Source organism: Acomys minous, assembly GCF_964271855.1.
Source record: "Acomys minous genome assembly, chromosome: 5".
NCBI lineage: Eukaryota > Metazoa > Chordata > Mammalia > Rodentia > Muridae > Acomys > Acomys minous.
Window position 1 is genome coordinate 84,649,921 of NC_140494.1, and position 14,916 is coordinate 84,664,836.

At 53.4% G+C, this 14,916-nt stretch overlaps 2 protein-coding genes and 1 long non-coding RNA gene across 6 annotated transcripts in view; 1 reads left to right on the plus strand and 2 right to left on the minus strand.

Annotated features, from left to right (window-relative positions):
* Positions 1-2,086, minus strand: part of RGL3 (ral guanine nucleotide dissociation stimulator like 3) — a 17,576-nt gene extending 15,490 nt beyond the window's left edge. For both annotated transcript variants that reach the window (XM_084783917.1, XM_084783918.1), the window contains exons 1-5: positions 1,992-2,086; positions 1,463-1,573; positions 660-889; positions 454-507; positions 92-306 (exon numbers count right to left, since the gene is read on the minus strand). In XM_084783917.1, coding sequence (XP_084640043.1) covers positions 92-306; positions 454-507; positions 660-889; positions 1,463-1,573; positions 1,992-2,024 — 643 coding nt within the window. In that variant the 5' untranslated portion in view covers positions 2,025-2,086. The remainder of the gene's footprint in view (positions 1-91; positions 307-453; positions 508-659; positions 890-1,462; positions 1,574-1,991) is intronic.
* LOC311598664 lies at positions 2,087-2,930 on the plus strand. Its single transcript, XR_014779620.1, has 2 exons — positions 2,087-2,218; positions 2,431-2,930. It is a non-coding gene; the product is annotated as an uncharacterized lncRNA (long non-coding RNA).
* On the minus strand, positions 2,547-14,887 carry ODAD3 (outer dynein arm docking complex subunit 3). 3 transcript variants are annotated; one of them, XM_084783922.1, is made up of 13 exons: positions 14,765-14,887; positions 12,156-12,277; positions 11,996-12,073; positions 7,868-8,038; positions 7,674-7,775; positions 7,460-7,585; positions 6,286-6,408; positions 5,709-5,864; positions 4,595-4,755; positions 4,361-4,517; positions 3,534-3,689; positions 3,095-3,179; positions 2,547-2,929 (listed from the first exon to the last, which is right to left on the minus strand). In XM_084783922.1, the coding sequence occupies exons 2-13, from the start codon at positions 12,177-12,179 to the stop codon at positions 2,811-2,813; spliced, it is 1,458 nt and encodes a 485-aa protein (XP_084640048.1). In that variant the 5' UTR covers positions 12,180-12,277; positions 14,765-14,887; the 3' UTR covers positions 2,547-2,810. The 3 variants fall into 3 exon arrangements, with proteins under 3 accessions (XP_084640048.1, XP_084640046.1, XP_084640047.1); XM_084783920.1 differs by lacking the exon at positions 14,765-14,887 and adding an exon at positions 14,166-14,602; XM_084783921.1 differs by lacking the exon at positions 14,765-14,887 and adding an exon at positions 14,166-14,600 and having other exon boundaries at positions 5,709-5,861.
* Positions 14,888-14,916: the final 29 nt, after the last annotated feature.

Sequence of the window (14,916 nt, forward strand, 5' to 3'; positions counted from 1 at the left end):
GTCTGAGTTCATTCCCAGGCACTAAAATAAATAAGTAAAATGTGTTCAGGGTCTGTGGGTTGGAGAATCACCAGCATTGAATGTCCCTTACCTGCCCAAGCCAGACGATGCTCCTCCTCCGGCTGCTCTCCCTTAGCCTCCTCCAAGAAATCTTCTAGAAGCTTCTCTGCTTCCCTGGCTTCCGCCCCTCCTGGGGCTGCCCAGCCCAGAAAGATTCGGACATTGCCCAGGTTCTGATGGGCAGGGGGATCCCGGAAGTCCTGAGGGTGATCTCGTAGCCAAGAACCAAGTACGGAAACCACAGCTCTGGACAGAAAGTGGCGGTATGCGACTCGCAACTAAGTCCAAGGATCTAGACCTTCCCAAGCTTGCTGCGGCCGACCTGACCTTGAGGTCCCCTCCCCCACGCTCCCTTGGGTCGGGGTGGAGGTGGGGGTGGGGGTGGAAACAAACCTCAGGTTCTTGCTGAAGTTCAGATCTTGTCCCTCTGTCCTCTGGCTGTCTACCCTGGGAAGAAAGCCTCTGTCAGATGGGAAAGGAGCTACACGGCTTTTTAGGACCTGTGCTCTGGGGTTCCAAATCTGAGGAGAGACTTGGAGAGGGCCGGGCAGATAAGGTTCAGGGGATAGGAACATGCGGGTCTCTTGAAAATGACTGACCCAGGAGGTGGTGGTGGTGGCGGCGGTGGCGGCGGTAGCAAAAAGCTCAGAACGCGGGCTGTAGGCACAAAGGCCCGGTGGGTGGCCAGGAAGGCGGGCACGAAGCCAGGATCCTGCTCGCGGTCTCCGGACACCAACTCAAGCACCAGCCGCTCCAGTCGGGCCGCCCTCAGTGCCCGCACCTTGCTGGTGCGGTACTGAAGGAAGGTGTCAGCAGCCGGGGTGGGGACCTGCGGGAAGTGGGACCGTGGGCTGAAATAACTTGAGGGGCGCTCCAAGCACCTAGTGTCCAATCACATCCGTCTTCGGCACTTTTTTTTTTTTTTTTTTTTTTTTGCTTTTGAAGGTGTCCATTTCTGAGAATGAAATTCCTATATACACCCGATCATCAGAGGCTAACATCAACCCTGGAGGACCACCAATTCCTCTAAGCACTTCCCTCTGTCTCCTCCTCACCGGGCCACCCTAGGCTTCAGCCAGCCGTGCAGTCTCGCTTCACTGGCCAAGTCTCGGTCCCACCCACCACCACCTGGCTGCCTCCCCGCCCCCCTTTCAGCTTTCCTGCACCCTGCCGGTCAGTTCCACCTTTTGGGGAAGCGCTATCACCTGGCACTACCCTATTTCCTGGATTTATACCCAGTCACCTGGCCGCCCCCCGGCCCTTTCTACTTACCTGGTCGCCTGAAAGCTCCGCCCTTCCTCCTGGCCGGATTGTTCTAGGGAGGTTCACTCTCAGCTCTCCAGCTTTCCCGGGTCCCTGAGCTGAGCTCGCCCTCCCCGGCTCACCTCAGCCCCATCCTCACCTGGCGGGCTCCAGGCCCCTCTGGGGTCGAGCGCTGACTGCGCTGCCGCCGCAGGGAGACGCTGTACACCGCACCGTCCTCGGTTTCCTCGCCCCAGTCCTGCAGCGGCGCCTGGACGTGGAGGCCGGCTCAGAGAAGTGCCCCGGCCTCAGACCCTCGCCGTTATGTTTGGCCCACTTTCCCGAACTGAATACGAGAGGCTCGGGCTGGGATTCCAGGTGGATCCCTCTGCTCCACGGGAACCCTCCTCCCAGGTCTTGAGTGGATGGAGTATCATTTGGGGACATCCCGGAGTTCAAAGTCACCAAGAATCTTTCGGTTGTCTCTTCGGGAGATGCGCTTAGACCCCTGTTCCCATCCCCCAAACCAGCCACTTCAAGGTGTCAGGAACTCTGAATCCCCAAATGGGGACTCCCGGACACATCCATTTTGCAGAAAGGTTAGAAAACGAGGGCTTGGATACTTGGACTTTCTGAATCCGGGGGTACACTAGGGACGAGGGATCCGAGGATCCCCAGCTTTCTCTTACCAGGGCGAGCTCTTTGCCCGCTGTCCTCTCCATGGCCCCGGTGCCCGTCCTGCTCCCTGGCGCGGTGGAGTGAAGCGGAAGGGCCGGCGAGCCACGGGCAGTGGGGCGGGGCGGACGAGAGTCCAGCCGAGGGGCGGGGCTGGGCAAGGCGGTCCCACGACTCCAGAGGTCCCCAACTGGACACCCCGCACCCAGGCCAACCTATAGAAGCCCGTTCCTCCCCAGAGGTGTGTGTCAATCTGTCACCCAGACATGAGTCTCCCCAGACCCCAGATATGGGGGGCGGGCGGAGCAGAGCAATGGACGGGAGACAGAGACGACACGTCTGTGTCCCGGAGCGGGAAGTTCTTTGTTCAGTTGGGGTTGATCAGCCCCAGGTGTAGGGGGTGTCAGTCTCCTATGCCTGAAGGAGGAGGAGGACACTGAATCTGTACTACAGGTGACGGGAGCCAGATAGCCTCAGGTTGGAAGCCGCGAAGTGTCTGTGGCCCTGCATTTTGTGGGGGCAGCCTTTTGGAGGCGGCGCAGGGTCAAAAAGAGGTGAATACCCAAGGGTTTGGTCAGTGACCTTTATTGCGCGATTCTGAGGCGGGCACTAACCCGCCTCGAGAGAGATTTACTGTGGGAACTAATGGCTCGGCCTTTCCTCTCCTGCGAGCGAGCGCTGCTGGTCTGTGGTGCTCCCTGCTTGAGCCTCCTCCCGCTCTTGAGGAGGCCTGCGGGGGTGGGGGGCTCCCTCTAACACACACTTGCGGGTGGACCCAGAGGGTTTGAGGGCTCCCTGGAGTCCCAGAGGCATCCCAGGGGACTTGGCTGAGTCTAGGATCTGCGCGACCTATTGCGTTTCTTGCCGCGGGCTTCGATCAACTTCTGGGAACGGAGCTTGAAGACAGCACGGGTCACCAGTTCATGATCATCCTCCTCGCTTTCCTCTTCGTCTACAGAGAGGCATGCGGGTGGGGAGGGTAAGAGAGCCTTTCGTTTTCCCTTCCCAGCCTTCACTACATCATGCCCCTCCTCTTTGACCTTGACCTAAGGCCACCTCATGTCCCTCCCACTCATGCCCTTTCCGCCCCCCGCCCACCTCCACCTTCCACACTGACCAAAGAACTTGTCCTTGACACTGGCAACAGGCAGAAGGATGCGGGTGTTGTACAGGGGCAGTTTTCCTTCTAACGTGGTCAGGAACTACGGGGAGACAGAAGAGAGGTTGTGGAGACTGCAAAGACCCTTTGTTCCTCCTCCTCCCTCCATACCTTAAGATAATGCTGGGATTCTAGGTAGAGACCACAGCCCACTCTTCACCGTGCGGTCTTTCCCAGCAGGCCTACCCTGTCACTCAAGCCTATGGCCTCGTTTCTAAGCCCCGCCCCCCACGGGCCTTCCCTGAATCTCCAGCCCTGCTTGCCTTGTGGGATCCACCCAGTCAGTCCCAGCGTCTCTTCTTTGGCTATGGGGCTCTCTCTTGCCTCAGTCTCCACCAGTCTCAGCCTACTCTCTGGTTTTCCACCCTCCCCTAAGTCTTGTGTGACTTCTGTGCACCTCTCTGTCTTCTATGTGTCGCAGCATCTCCGGCACGTTATGGCTCTCCAGTTGCCCCTGCAGCTTGAGGAGCTTTTCCTGAACCACCACCAGCAGATTGGACACGTAGTCATCTGCGTCGGGGTCTAACGTCTTTCCTGCCAAAAGGTTCTCATCCTGCAGCAGGCATGGCCCAAGTTAGCTGCGACATGCCGTGTCCCTGGGAGGGGACACGCTTCACGCCAGAGTGGGGCTTTTCCCAGAGAGGCGAGAGTTTGAGGTAGACTTATCTACAGGGATGATGTCTCCCTCTACCGGGCGGGGCCCTTCTAAAATCAGAGCCTGGCCTTGAAGGCAGAGCTTTGGACTTGAGGTCCAAAGGACAGGGAGGTCTTGTTGAGATTAACAGCAGTCAGGCCATTGTGAGGGTGGCCTTCTGAAGAAGTGATATTTTTGCAGACAGGGTGGGACTTCCTCCCATAAGGGCGGAACCACCACTGCTGGAGTTGAGCTGCTTAAATTCCGGGTTGAGCAGATAGTCGCTCTCGCCCATGGAGTCAGAGTTTGAGGCTGAGAGAAAGAGGACTTCCCCAGGAATGTGGGACCGAGACAGTGGGGCATGGAACTTTCTTCTGTAAATGGGGCCTTGTGTTCTAGAGAAGAAATAGGCTGGTATCCTATAGTTTGTGTGGCACCTTAGCTCCAGCTGTGCTCATGCTATTGGAGGGCATGGGCTGGGCTGCCAGGGATGGAGGCGGGGAGGGCCTCCCAGGGACAGTGGCCAATAGGGACAGGACTACTTGGGATGGGGCCTCCCCAGAGTGGAGCATCACCAGGGCCAGGCCTACCACTTTCACATGGCTCAGTTTGTTGGCTAGATGCTCCAGGCCATCTTTGGCCACCTGGATGGTTTGCAGGGTACGATCCAGTCTCTCCTGGATGCCGCTGTGCCGCTGCTCCTCCGTCTTGAGTGTCTCCTGCATTTTATCCCGGAGCCTCTGCTGGCTGCCAGGAGCCAGGAGTTGTGAGCAAGCAACTGACTCCAGCACCCGCAGGGCCTCCCTCAGCTCCTGAGACCTCACCTAATGAGCATGGCGTCTCCTGAGTACTTGAGGGTCTCCAGCTCTGCCTGCAGCCGCTGCTTGTCCTCCTTCAACTTCAACAGCATCTGCTCGTTGTCCTTCTTGAGAGTCTCCAACTGCATGAAGGTCTCATCCTGGGCCAGAAACCTTCGGACCACCGCCTGCGGGCCACCCATCCCTGCTCAGAGTCTGGGTCAAGGGAGGCTCGAGCCTCTGCCTGTGTCTGGGTCACACAGCCATGTGTAAGGACTGTATGCATTGGTATTTGAGCTGTTTCAAGGCTGTCCTTCTCCCGTGCCCTTTCCTGCCTATATTTGAGTCAGCTAAAATCAGCATGCGGGAAGGCAGCAGAGCAGTGTTCGAAAATCACTGTGCCAGCAAGTTCTGACCGGGTATCGCACCCAATAGTGCACAGGTGCTGTGCCTTCGGGGCTGGATCAGCCCTCCCCTCCCCAGCCATTTGTTGCCTTATGCATGCCTGGAGCGCACGTGGATTTCTGAAGACTTAGTGGGGAAGAATCGGCTCTCACTTTCCACCTCAGGGGGCCCAGGGATGGGACTCAGGCTGTCAGGCCCGGGGCAATCATCTTTACCCACTAAGCCACCGCGCACTGGGTCTGCACCCAGTTCTGAAGAGGGCCCTTGGCCTGGCAAATGGGTCCACAGCTGCCCTGGAAGGTCAGAGTCCAGGTCTCCAGGGGATTAACCCCTTTGGAGGAGCAGCAGAGAAGCTAAGCTAGAGAGACCGGCTGGGGTGGGGCGCGGCGGGGACCAGGGGGATGACAATGACTGTTCTCAAGCAGCAGCCGGCACGCAGGGTTTTGGAAGACAGCATGGCTGTGGGACACAGAACAGGGGCCCGATTCCACGGCTAGGGCCCAACCTGAGCAGTCTACTGGGTCCTAGACCAGTCCACACAGTGAGGGTCTGAGAAAGAGAACCTCACAAATAAAATTCCCAGAACCGACATGACCAAAGAAGCCAGCTCAGTGCAAGGATGGGCAGAAGTGAGGGCGGATGTGGACAGCTCTGCTGGAGTTGGAGCGGGCTGGAGAGGCCACCTTTAAGGAAGGAGGAGCCTCTACCCACTTGGGTGCAGGCCCAAGGCACTCACATGCGATTCGGCCGCTCCAGTGGCATCCTTGACCTTGCCAAACATCACTTCCATCTGGTACATGCTCCAGCGCTCTCTGAGCTCCTCCTCCTTGTGGCGCTGGTAGTCCTGGATTGTATCCTCCGACTGCAGCAGGACGTGATCCCGGTGGGTCTGCTTGAGGGTGGGGGACAGTCAAGGCCACTGTCAAAGCCAACTCCAGATAAGGGCTTGGGGCAGAGGCCTGGAGACAAGCGGGTTCAGCTTGCATTGTGGAGAGCAGGGCAAAGGCTTGGAATTAGGTGCCCGTATCCTGGCAGGAGTCGGGGGCAGGGGGTGGGTGTGTCACAGAACCAGGGAACAAAAGGGCCTAAATTAAATGGGGAAGGATGAGCAGAGGGGCAGACTGGACACCATGGCCTCTCCCAGGAAAGGAGGCTGAGGTGAGATTGTGGGGGGTACCACTGCCTCACATGAGGGCAGGTTCAGGACAAATGTCAGGTGTAGGGAAGGGTCTCAGTCGGGATGTGGGTACAGAGCAGGGGCTGGGACCCTGCGCTTTGAGCTGGTGAAGCCTTACACCCTTGAGCGTGCACACCTTGCGTTCCATGCGCTCGGTCTGAAGTTTCTTCTCTTCAGCCCGCTTCTTGCAGTCAGTTATGTAGTACTCACGCTTCTTGCGGTCTCGGATCACCGTCTCCTCCAGATACTGCAGCTGGTTCTGGTGGGCAGACAGGGGCGGCTGGTAGCTGGCCAGGCCAGAGGCGAGGCAGCGGGCCCCAGGCCACACAGCAGCAGTGCAATTGCCGGGAAAGGCTTAAAGACAACTGAATTCTGACTAGGATTCCCTGATCCTTTGGTGTTCCAGGGCTACTTTCTCTGGATTGAAATACTCCCTTCCGCCGGGCGGTGGTGGCGCACTCCTTTAATCCCGGCACTTGGGAGGCAGACGCAGGCAGATTTCTGTGAGTTCAAGCCCAGCCTGGTCTACAGAGCGAGTTTCAGGATAGCCAGAGTTGTTACAGATGTTACAGAGAGAAACTTTGTCTTGAAAAACAAACCAAAAACAAACCAACCAACAAACAAAAAACCAAAGAAACAAACAAAATATTCCCTTCTAGAGGGAGAGGGAAGCTCAAGACTCAGGAAGTTCATGAAACTTACAAGCCTCAAGACTCATGGGCTGGAGAGACAGCTCAGTGGTTAAGAGCACTGTCTGCTCTTCCAGACGCCCTGAGTTCAATTCCCAGCAACCACATGGTGGTTCACAACCATTTATAATGTGACCTGATGCCTTCTTCTGGCATGCAGGTGTAAATGCAGGCAGAGTACTATATACATAATAATAAATAAATATTAAAAAAGAAAGAAAGAAGCAAACAAGACTCACAAGGCCCCTACTCAGTAACAACGGATGGGTGAGGAGACTGACGAGTGGAAGCCTAGAGGTGTTACTTTCATGTCAGTAACTTCTCGCCCGTGCCTCTGTAAGGAAACCCAACAGTCTCATTGTCCTCCAAGGTGGACTTTGGTGGAGCGGTTGGTGATTTTTTTCGTTTCTTAACTTTGTAGCCCTGGCTGACCTGGAACTTGCAGAGATCCTGCCTCTGCCACTGGACCCTAGGATTAAAGGAGTGCATCAACCTACCTGGCTGTGGTTAGTGTTTTATGTGGGGAGAGGGGACAGCACCATCTCCCCAAGAGAAGCCACGTAATACCCTGGTAGCTGAGAGGGCCTCCCCACGCCACCCCAGGCCAGGTATAACGAGTACCTTGGCAAGGTCCCGGGCGTTCAGGGCCTCTTGGTTCAACACTTTCAGCTCTTCCACCTCATGTTTGGTCTTTACCACCTCAGCCTCCATGGAGTCCAGCCTGTTCTCCAAGTTGAGACTTTCCTCCTGGCACACGGAGACAGGGAAGGCTTGTGGCTGCTGTCCCTGGCCAGGTCCACCTCCTCAACTTACCCTCTCCACAAAGGGCCCCTACCTGGAGGTAAGACTTGAGCTGCAGGTACACACTGGTGATGTGCTCTGCTTCCTCTGCCTTCATCCGGGCCTTCTCCAGCCGGTTCTCCAGGTTGCGCATGGTCTAGGGGGCATTGGCAGGGCTGGGCCAAGTGAGTTCTTTCCACCGCCCTCCATGCCTCCCCCAGGGACCCGGCAGCCCTCAGCGGGTCCCACCTTGGCAGCCTCGGTGTTGCTGTCTTGCACCTCTGTCGTCTCTAGCTGGCACAGGCTGTGGTGCAGCCGCAGCTCCTCCAGCCGCTTCTGCCGCAGTGTTACCTGGTGCCGCAAGGCATTCATATGGTTCACCTTCTCCCTAAGCTGGTGCTCCAGGTACTCCAGGGCCTGCTGCAGGGAAGGCAGAGAGCAGGCCTCAGCTTCCTCTCCCTGGTCCTTGACTTTCTGTTCTCCTGGAAGCTCGGTCTCTCTGGTCTCCTAGCTGGCTTCCAGGACCCTCTGGATCCAATATTTTTCTTTTTTCTATCTGTGCAAGCAAGCAAGCAAATGAGCATGGGTGTGTGCATGCATGTGCATGTGTGTGTGCATGAGCATGCAGACATAGGAAAATTTGAGCTTTACACAGCTGGACAGAGGCTACACCTGTGAGCTATTCTCAGCTTTTACTTTTTTTTGTTTGTTTTTTGTTTTTTTTTTTTTTGAGACAAGGTTTCTCTGTGTAGCCTTGGCTGTCGTGGAACTCACTCTGTAGACCAGGCTGGCCTCAAACTCACAGAGACCCGCCTACTTCTGCCTCCAGAGTGCTGTGATTAAAGGCGTGCATCTTTTTTTTTTTTTTAATTTTAAGATGTGGTCTTATGGGGCTGGAGAGATGGCTCAGCAGTTAAGAGCACTGTCTGCTCTTCCAGAGGTCCTGAGTTCAATTCCCAGCAACCACATGGTGGCTTACAAACATCTGTAAGGGCGATCTGGTGCCCTCTTCTGGCAGGGAGGCACAGATGCAGGCAGAACATTGTATACATAATAAATAAATAAATAAAATATTTTTTTTAAATGATGTGGTCTTATGTAGTCTAGGTTGGCTTCTAACTCTGTATGTAGCCAGAGATAACCTTGAACTTGTGATGTTTCTGCACCTGCCTCCTGGGTGTTGAGGTCATACTGATGCAACACTGAACTTCCATTTTATCCTTGGGGATCAACTGGGGCTTAGGCTTTGTGCGTGGCTACACCTCCAGTTCTCTCTCTCTCTCTCTCTCTCTCTCTCTGTGTGTGTGTGTGTGTGTGTGTGTGTGTGTGTGTGTGTGTGTGTGCAGGGACATGAGCACCTGAGTCTATGGAGGTTAGAGGTCAATGTCTGGGTTCTTTCTCAACCGCTTTCAAACCTCTGGATTTGAGGCAGGCCTCTCACTGAGCCTGACGTAGCTGGATCACTAGACTAGTGTTGAGAGCTGGTGTTCTCCTGTCTTCAGTTCCCCGGGCCAGGGTGACAGGTGCATGCAACCACAGCTGGACCCCCGTTGTTTTTGTTTTTCTGGGAAGGGGTGCACAAGAGGAGGTCAGGGGACAACTTCTGGGAGGGACATGGGTCTTCCTTTTGAATATTTGCGTCTCAGAGGTCAAACTCAGGTCACCAGACTTGGCAATAAACACTTTCACCTGATGCCATCTCTCCAGCCCACTCTCAGACTTTTGCTTATTTGTTTGTTTGTTTTAAATAATTTATTTAATTTTATGTGCATTGGTGTGAAGGTGTCAGGTCACCTGGAACTGGAGTTAAGACAGTTGTGAGCTGCCATGTATGTGCTGGGAATTGAACCCGGGTCCTTTGGAAGAGCAGATAGTGCTCTTAACCAACAAGCCATCTCTCCAGCCCATTTTTTTGTTTTTCAAGAAAGGGTTTTTCTGTGTAGCACTGGCTGTCTTGAAATTCATTCTGTAGACCAAACTGGCCTCAAACTCATAGATATCTGTCTATCTCTGCCTCCCAAATGCCGGGATTAGAGATGCCACCATGCCTGGCTTTAAAATTTTGTTTATGGGGGCTGGAGAGATGGCTTAGTGGTTTAGAGCACCGCCTGATCTTCCAGAGGTCCTGAGTTCAATTCCCAGCAACCACATGGTAGCTCACAACCATCTATAGTGTGATCTGATGCCCTCTTCTGCAGATAGAACGCTCATATACAATAAATAATAAATAAATAACCTTTAAAATTTTGTTCATGTATTTTTTTAAAATGTATGAGTGCTCTGTCTGCATATATGCCTGAATGTCAGAAGAGAGCATCAAATCCCACTAAAAATAGTTGTGAGCTACTGGGTTGCTGGGAATTGAACTCACAACCTCTGGAAGAGCAGCCAGTGCTCTTAACCACTGAACCATCTGTCCAGCTCCCATACTCAAATTTTTATATGGGCTCTGGAAATCGGATTGGGGTCCTCACGCCTGCATAGCCAGCACACCTCTGAACTGAGCCATCTCTTTGGTTCCTAGTTCATCACCCATTACATTTTTTTACATTTTCAATTTTTTTTTGTTTTGTTTTTTGGTTTTTTGAGACAGGCTGTTTCTGTGCAACCTTACTTTGTAGACCAGGCTGGCCTCAAACTCACAGAGATCCACCTGTCTCTGCCTCCTGAGTGCTGGGATTAAAGGTATACACCTCCACATCAGCTTACATTTAAAAATTTTTATTTTATTTTATTTTATTTTGTCTGCATGTAGTTCTGTGTACCGTTTGTGTCTTGTGCCCCAGGATGTCAGAAGAGGGCATTGAATCTGCTGCAGCTGGAATTACAGACAGTTGTAAGCCACCATGTGGGTCCTGAGAATCAAATGCAGGTCTTCTGTGCTTTAAACTGCTGAGCCATTGCTCCAGCACCCAGTGCCCAGACTTTAGGGATCTTTTTGTTTTGTTTTCGCCCCTCCCCCACATCATAAAGCTTAGCTACCAAAGTGCTAGAACTGGCATGTAGCCACTGGGTGACCCCACAGAGCCTCACATAGCAAAGAGGATGAGGAAGGCGCCACCAAAGAGAAAAACTTCGCGGCCTCGGCTGGGGAACAGCTCCAGGCAGCACAGGAGAAACATTATGCGCGGCCGATGGGCTCCTGCCACCATGCCAGGCCATCATCTGGCCACAGCAACTGTGGTGGCCTCAACACAAATTAACTTGGCTGCTGTGCTAGTGTCCCAGAAGACAACACTGGTCCGGAGCTCCTGTTTGTCACTGAGAGAGGGAGCAGCTGCTGGAAGGCTGTCCAGGTGGGGCCTCTGGCCTTCCTAGCAGGGTGGCAGACACAGACCTGAGCAGACCCCTGATCCAAGAGCTGATCGGAACGGGAGATGGAGAGACTAGCAGTGTCTTGCTGGTTTACAACTTTTTCCATCCAGTTTTAGCCTTTGGTCTTGGCACTCACCTTCTCTACCCTGCTTTCTTTGTTTGAAGGACATAGTTCACGTTTAATTATGCATATCAATGCAGATATATGCAAATGTGTGCAGTGTCCTCAGAGCGCAGAGGCAACAGACCAGGAGCTAGGCTTATAGCCAGTCAGCAGCAACTTCAAGTGGGTGCTTGAAATCCAACTTGGAGCCTGGTGTGGTGGCGCACGCCTTTAATCCCAGCACTTGGGAGGCAGAGAGGCAGACGGATCGTTGAGAGTTCAAGGCCAGCCTGGTCTACAAAGTGAGTCTAGGACAGACAAGACTACACAGAGAAACCCTGTCTCGAAAAACCAAAAAGAAAGAAAGAAAGAAAGAAAGAAAGAAAGAAAGAAAGAAAGAGCAGTATGTTCTATTGACTACTGAGCCACCTCTCTAAACTGATACCTACCCCCACAACGCTGGGTTTCAGGTCTCACCATACAGCCCAGGCTGGCCTTGAACTCCCGCTCCTCCTCTGTCAGCCTACATGCACCCCTACACTCAGCACCTGTCAGTCTTCCACTAGGACATACCTTCTTGGGAAAGGCTCACTCTGCACTATCCCACAAGGTCACTGACAGTAACACCAGGTCAAACATGAGGTCTACTTCTAATAAAGATTTCACTGATGGGCCAACAAGATGGCTCGGTGGGTAAAAGTGCTTGTCGCTAAGCCTGCTGCTCTGACTTCACTCACCAAAACTCACACAGTAGGAGAGAACCAATTCTCAAAAGTGGTTGCCTGACCCCCCAAACATGTGCTGAGGCATATGAGATTGCATAGACAAAAAAAAATAAATGTCTTTTTTTTTTTTCATTGAGTGAATAAACGATCCACAGCCGGCATGGAGAGGAAGCTAATGGAAGGCGGAAGTCTAGTGTGGAGGAAGTGGACGGGGAAGGTGGTGGCAGGGCTAACCTCACAGGTCCTGTTCTTCAGGTATGGCTTCTCTGACCTCCATTCCTGAAGGATGGCTTGGATCACTTTAGAATCCCCCTGCCAAGGAGAGGAGGCCAGTCACTTCCTGAGGTCACGGGTTCGCCTCCCCACACCCTGCCGCTCCCCTGTGCCCCCTCACCTGCAGCAGGTCCTTCAGCTGCATGTGGAGAGCCTTGGTCTCCTCCTGGAGCTGGGTGATGGTGTCTTGGTTCTTCTTTATGTTCCATTCGGAGCTCTCATAAAAGGCCTTCCGGTCACCCTCTGGGGCAGACAGAGGTCACACTGTCATTGGAAGGTGGGTGGCACTTCTCAGAGAAAAGGCCTATTTGGGGGCAGTGGTGGTGGTGGTGGTAGTGGTTATTTGTTTGTTTGTTTTGTTTTGACATAGGGCTCCGTGTAGCCCAGGCTGACTACAAACTCATCATGTAGCCGAGGCTGGCCTTCAGCTCTCACTCCTTATCCTCCCAAAGCTGGGACCGCAGATGTGACTGTCATGTCACACCCAGTCTGCGCGGTGCTGGGGTTGGAACACGCCAGCCAAGTACCATACGAGGCTGAGCTACAGCCCCAGAGCTCTTTCACAGAAGAAGAAAAAGAACAAGAAGAGGAGGAGGTCACGTGTGCCTGAGTGCACACATGTATGTTGGCTTTCAGCCTAGCAGAGACTGCAGCCCCAGAGTGACAGCAACTCTACCTCCAAAGGGAGTAAGGGAATGGGTGGGGGGGGCAGGGGGGGCTGGAGAGATGGCCCAGCAGTTAAGATTGCATACTGGTCTCTCGGAGGACCCAAGTTCAAGTCCCAGCTCCCATGTCCGGCAGCTCACTACCACCTCTAACTGCAGCTCCAGAGGACTCAGTGCCATCTCTTGGCCTCTGTAGACTCTGAACTCATGTGTGTACATACATGCATACATGCACATCCAGCCTGCAAGATGACCTCTCCCTCTTTTTTTTTTTTAAGACATGGTTTCTTCGTGTAGCCCTGGCTGTCCTGGACTCACTCTGTAGACCAGGCTGGCCTCGAATTCAGAGATCTGCCTGCCTCTGCTTCTTGAGTGCTGGGATTAAAAGTGTGCACCACCACCAACCAGTTTTAGATGACCTCTTAATAATAAGAGCAAAAGTACACTAGAGTTTTCCAAATGCTGGTGTAATCAACATTTGGTCTTGATATCTCCTTGCTGTGTGGGCTGTATAAAGCCTTCTCCTGGCCTCTACTTAATAAACCCAAGTAATCCCCTCCCCTCACACACTCAACAGTGCGACACAGACGTCCGCAGCATTGCTAAATGGTCTCTGGAAAAGGCAGCATTATCTCCTCTATGGAAGACACTAGTTTTCATGCTCTACTGCTTACAATGTGCACTATTTCGAGAATTATATGAATGTCAAGTACTACACTGTAGAGTTACTATGCCCGTTTTATAGATGGAAAAACTGAAGAACAATTAGATTACTCCAGTTCTCCAAGACCAAACAACTATTGTGCAGAGCTAGGATTCAGACTCCGGAGAAACAAAGTCTCTTGCGCCTGGAGATATGACTCAGTAAAGCGCCGCCGGAGTAGCATGCATAAAGCCCTGAGTTCCAGTCCCAGCCACTCATAATGCAGGCATGGTGGCCAGTGCCTGTCACGCAAGAGTTGGAGCTAGTCTCCTTAGAGTTCAAGCCAGTGTGGGCCACATGAGACCAAGTCTCAAAAATAATAATTTAATAAATAAATAAAAATTAGGCCTGAGAGATGGCTCAATGATTAAGAGCAGTTGCTACAGAGGGCCTAAGGTCACTCTCAAGCACCTATATTGGTCGGCTCATAGCCAACTGTAACTCCAGTTCCAAAGGATCCAATGCCTTCTCCTGGCATCTGAGGGTGCTGCACCCTGTCCACGGAAACTCGAAACAAAACAATAAATAAAAACGAAACACAAGTTCTAGAATAAGTGCTTTCCATCCCCCCATATGCACATTAGAAGAGGTAAAATTACAATGAAATGTGAAAGAAAGGTGAGGAAAGAAGTAATCTGAGGAATCTGAGTGATTGCATCTACAAGTTGGTCACTCGCGCTCGTGAAACTCCCATCACGTAGTCAGAAAGCCGGGTGGGTACTGTAGATCCCTGATCCTTCTGTGCCCTCTGCAGCTGTCTTACCTAACAGTTGGATTTTCCTTTGTAACTCAAGCACCTGTGCGTGCACAGAAGACTTCATCAAATGGTAAGAGGTTGCCGACTTGAGACGGTGTGCGGGCCAGGCCTGTGCCCGGCCTAAAACCTTGCCTCGGGCACGGCGGTTCCCCTGAGCCTTACTGCCTTTGGCTTTGGAAGAGGGCGCTGAAACTGGCTCCTGGCTAGTCACGCCGTTGGTCCCGGCGGCCCAGCACAGGGGAGATGTCATGGTGATTGGATTGAGGTCAGGAAGCCTCTAAGGGGTGGGAGAAAAACTACAATTTGGCCTCTTCAGTCCCGGATCCTCAGCGCAGGGAATGCACTTTTGCTAACCGCTAGGCTGGGGGCCTCCTAGCATCTCCTGGTTGCTAAGTAACTTCCTCCCCCGCCCGCGTTCCCAAGGGAACCACGCGCGTTACACTCCACAGCCCTCACTGGCTGACGCGGCTCCGAGGGGCGGTACCACAAGGAGGCGTGGCAAAAGAGCGGCGCGAACCTTCGGCGAGGGGGCGGGTCATTTCAGTGGTCACGTGCTTTTCCCCCCACCCTCCCCACCCCACCCCCGCGCGTTCAAGGGCAATGACCTGCCACTCCCAAGATGGAGGCTCATTGCGCCGCCATTAACCGCTAGACTTCCGATCTGTCCTCTCTAAGGCTAAGTCTTCATGTTCCTACTCAAGATGGCTGCCTCAGCTCCGGCACATTCACTCTTGCCACTCCCAACATGGCGTCGGGG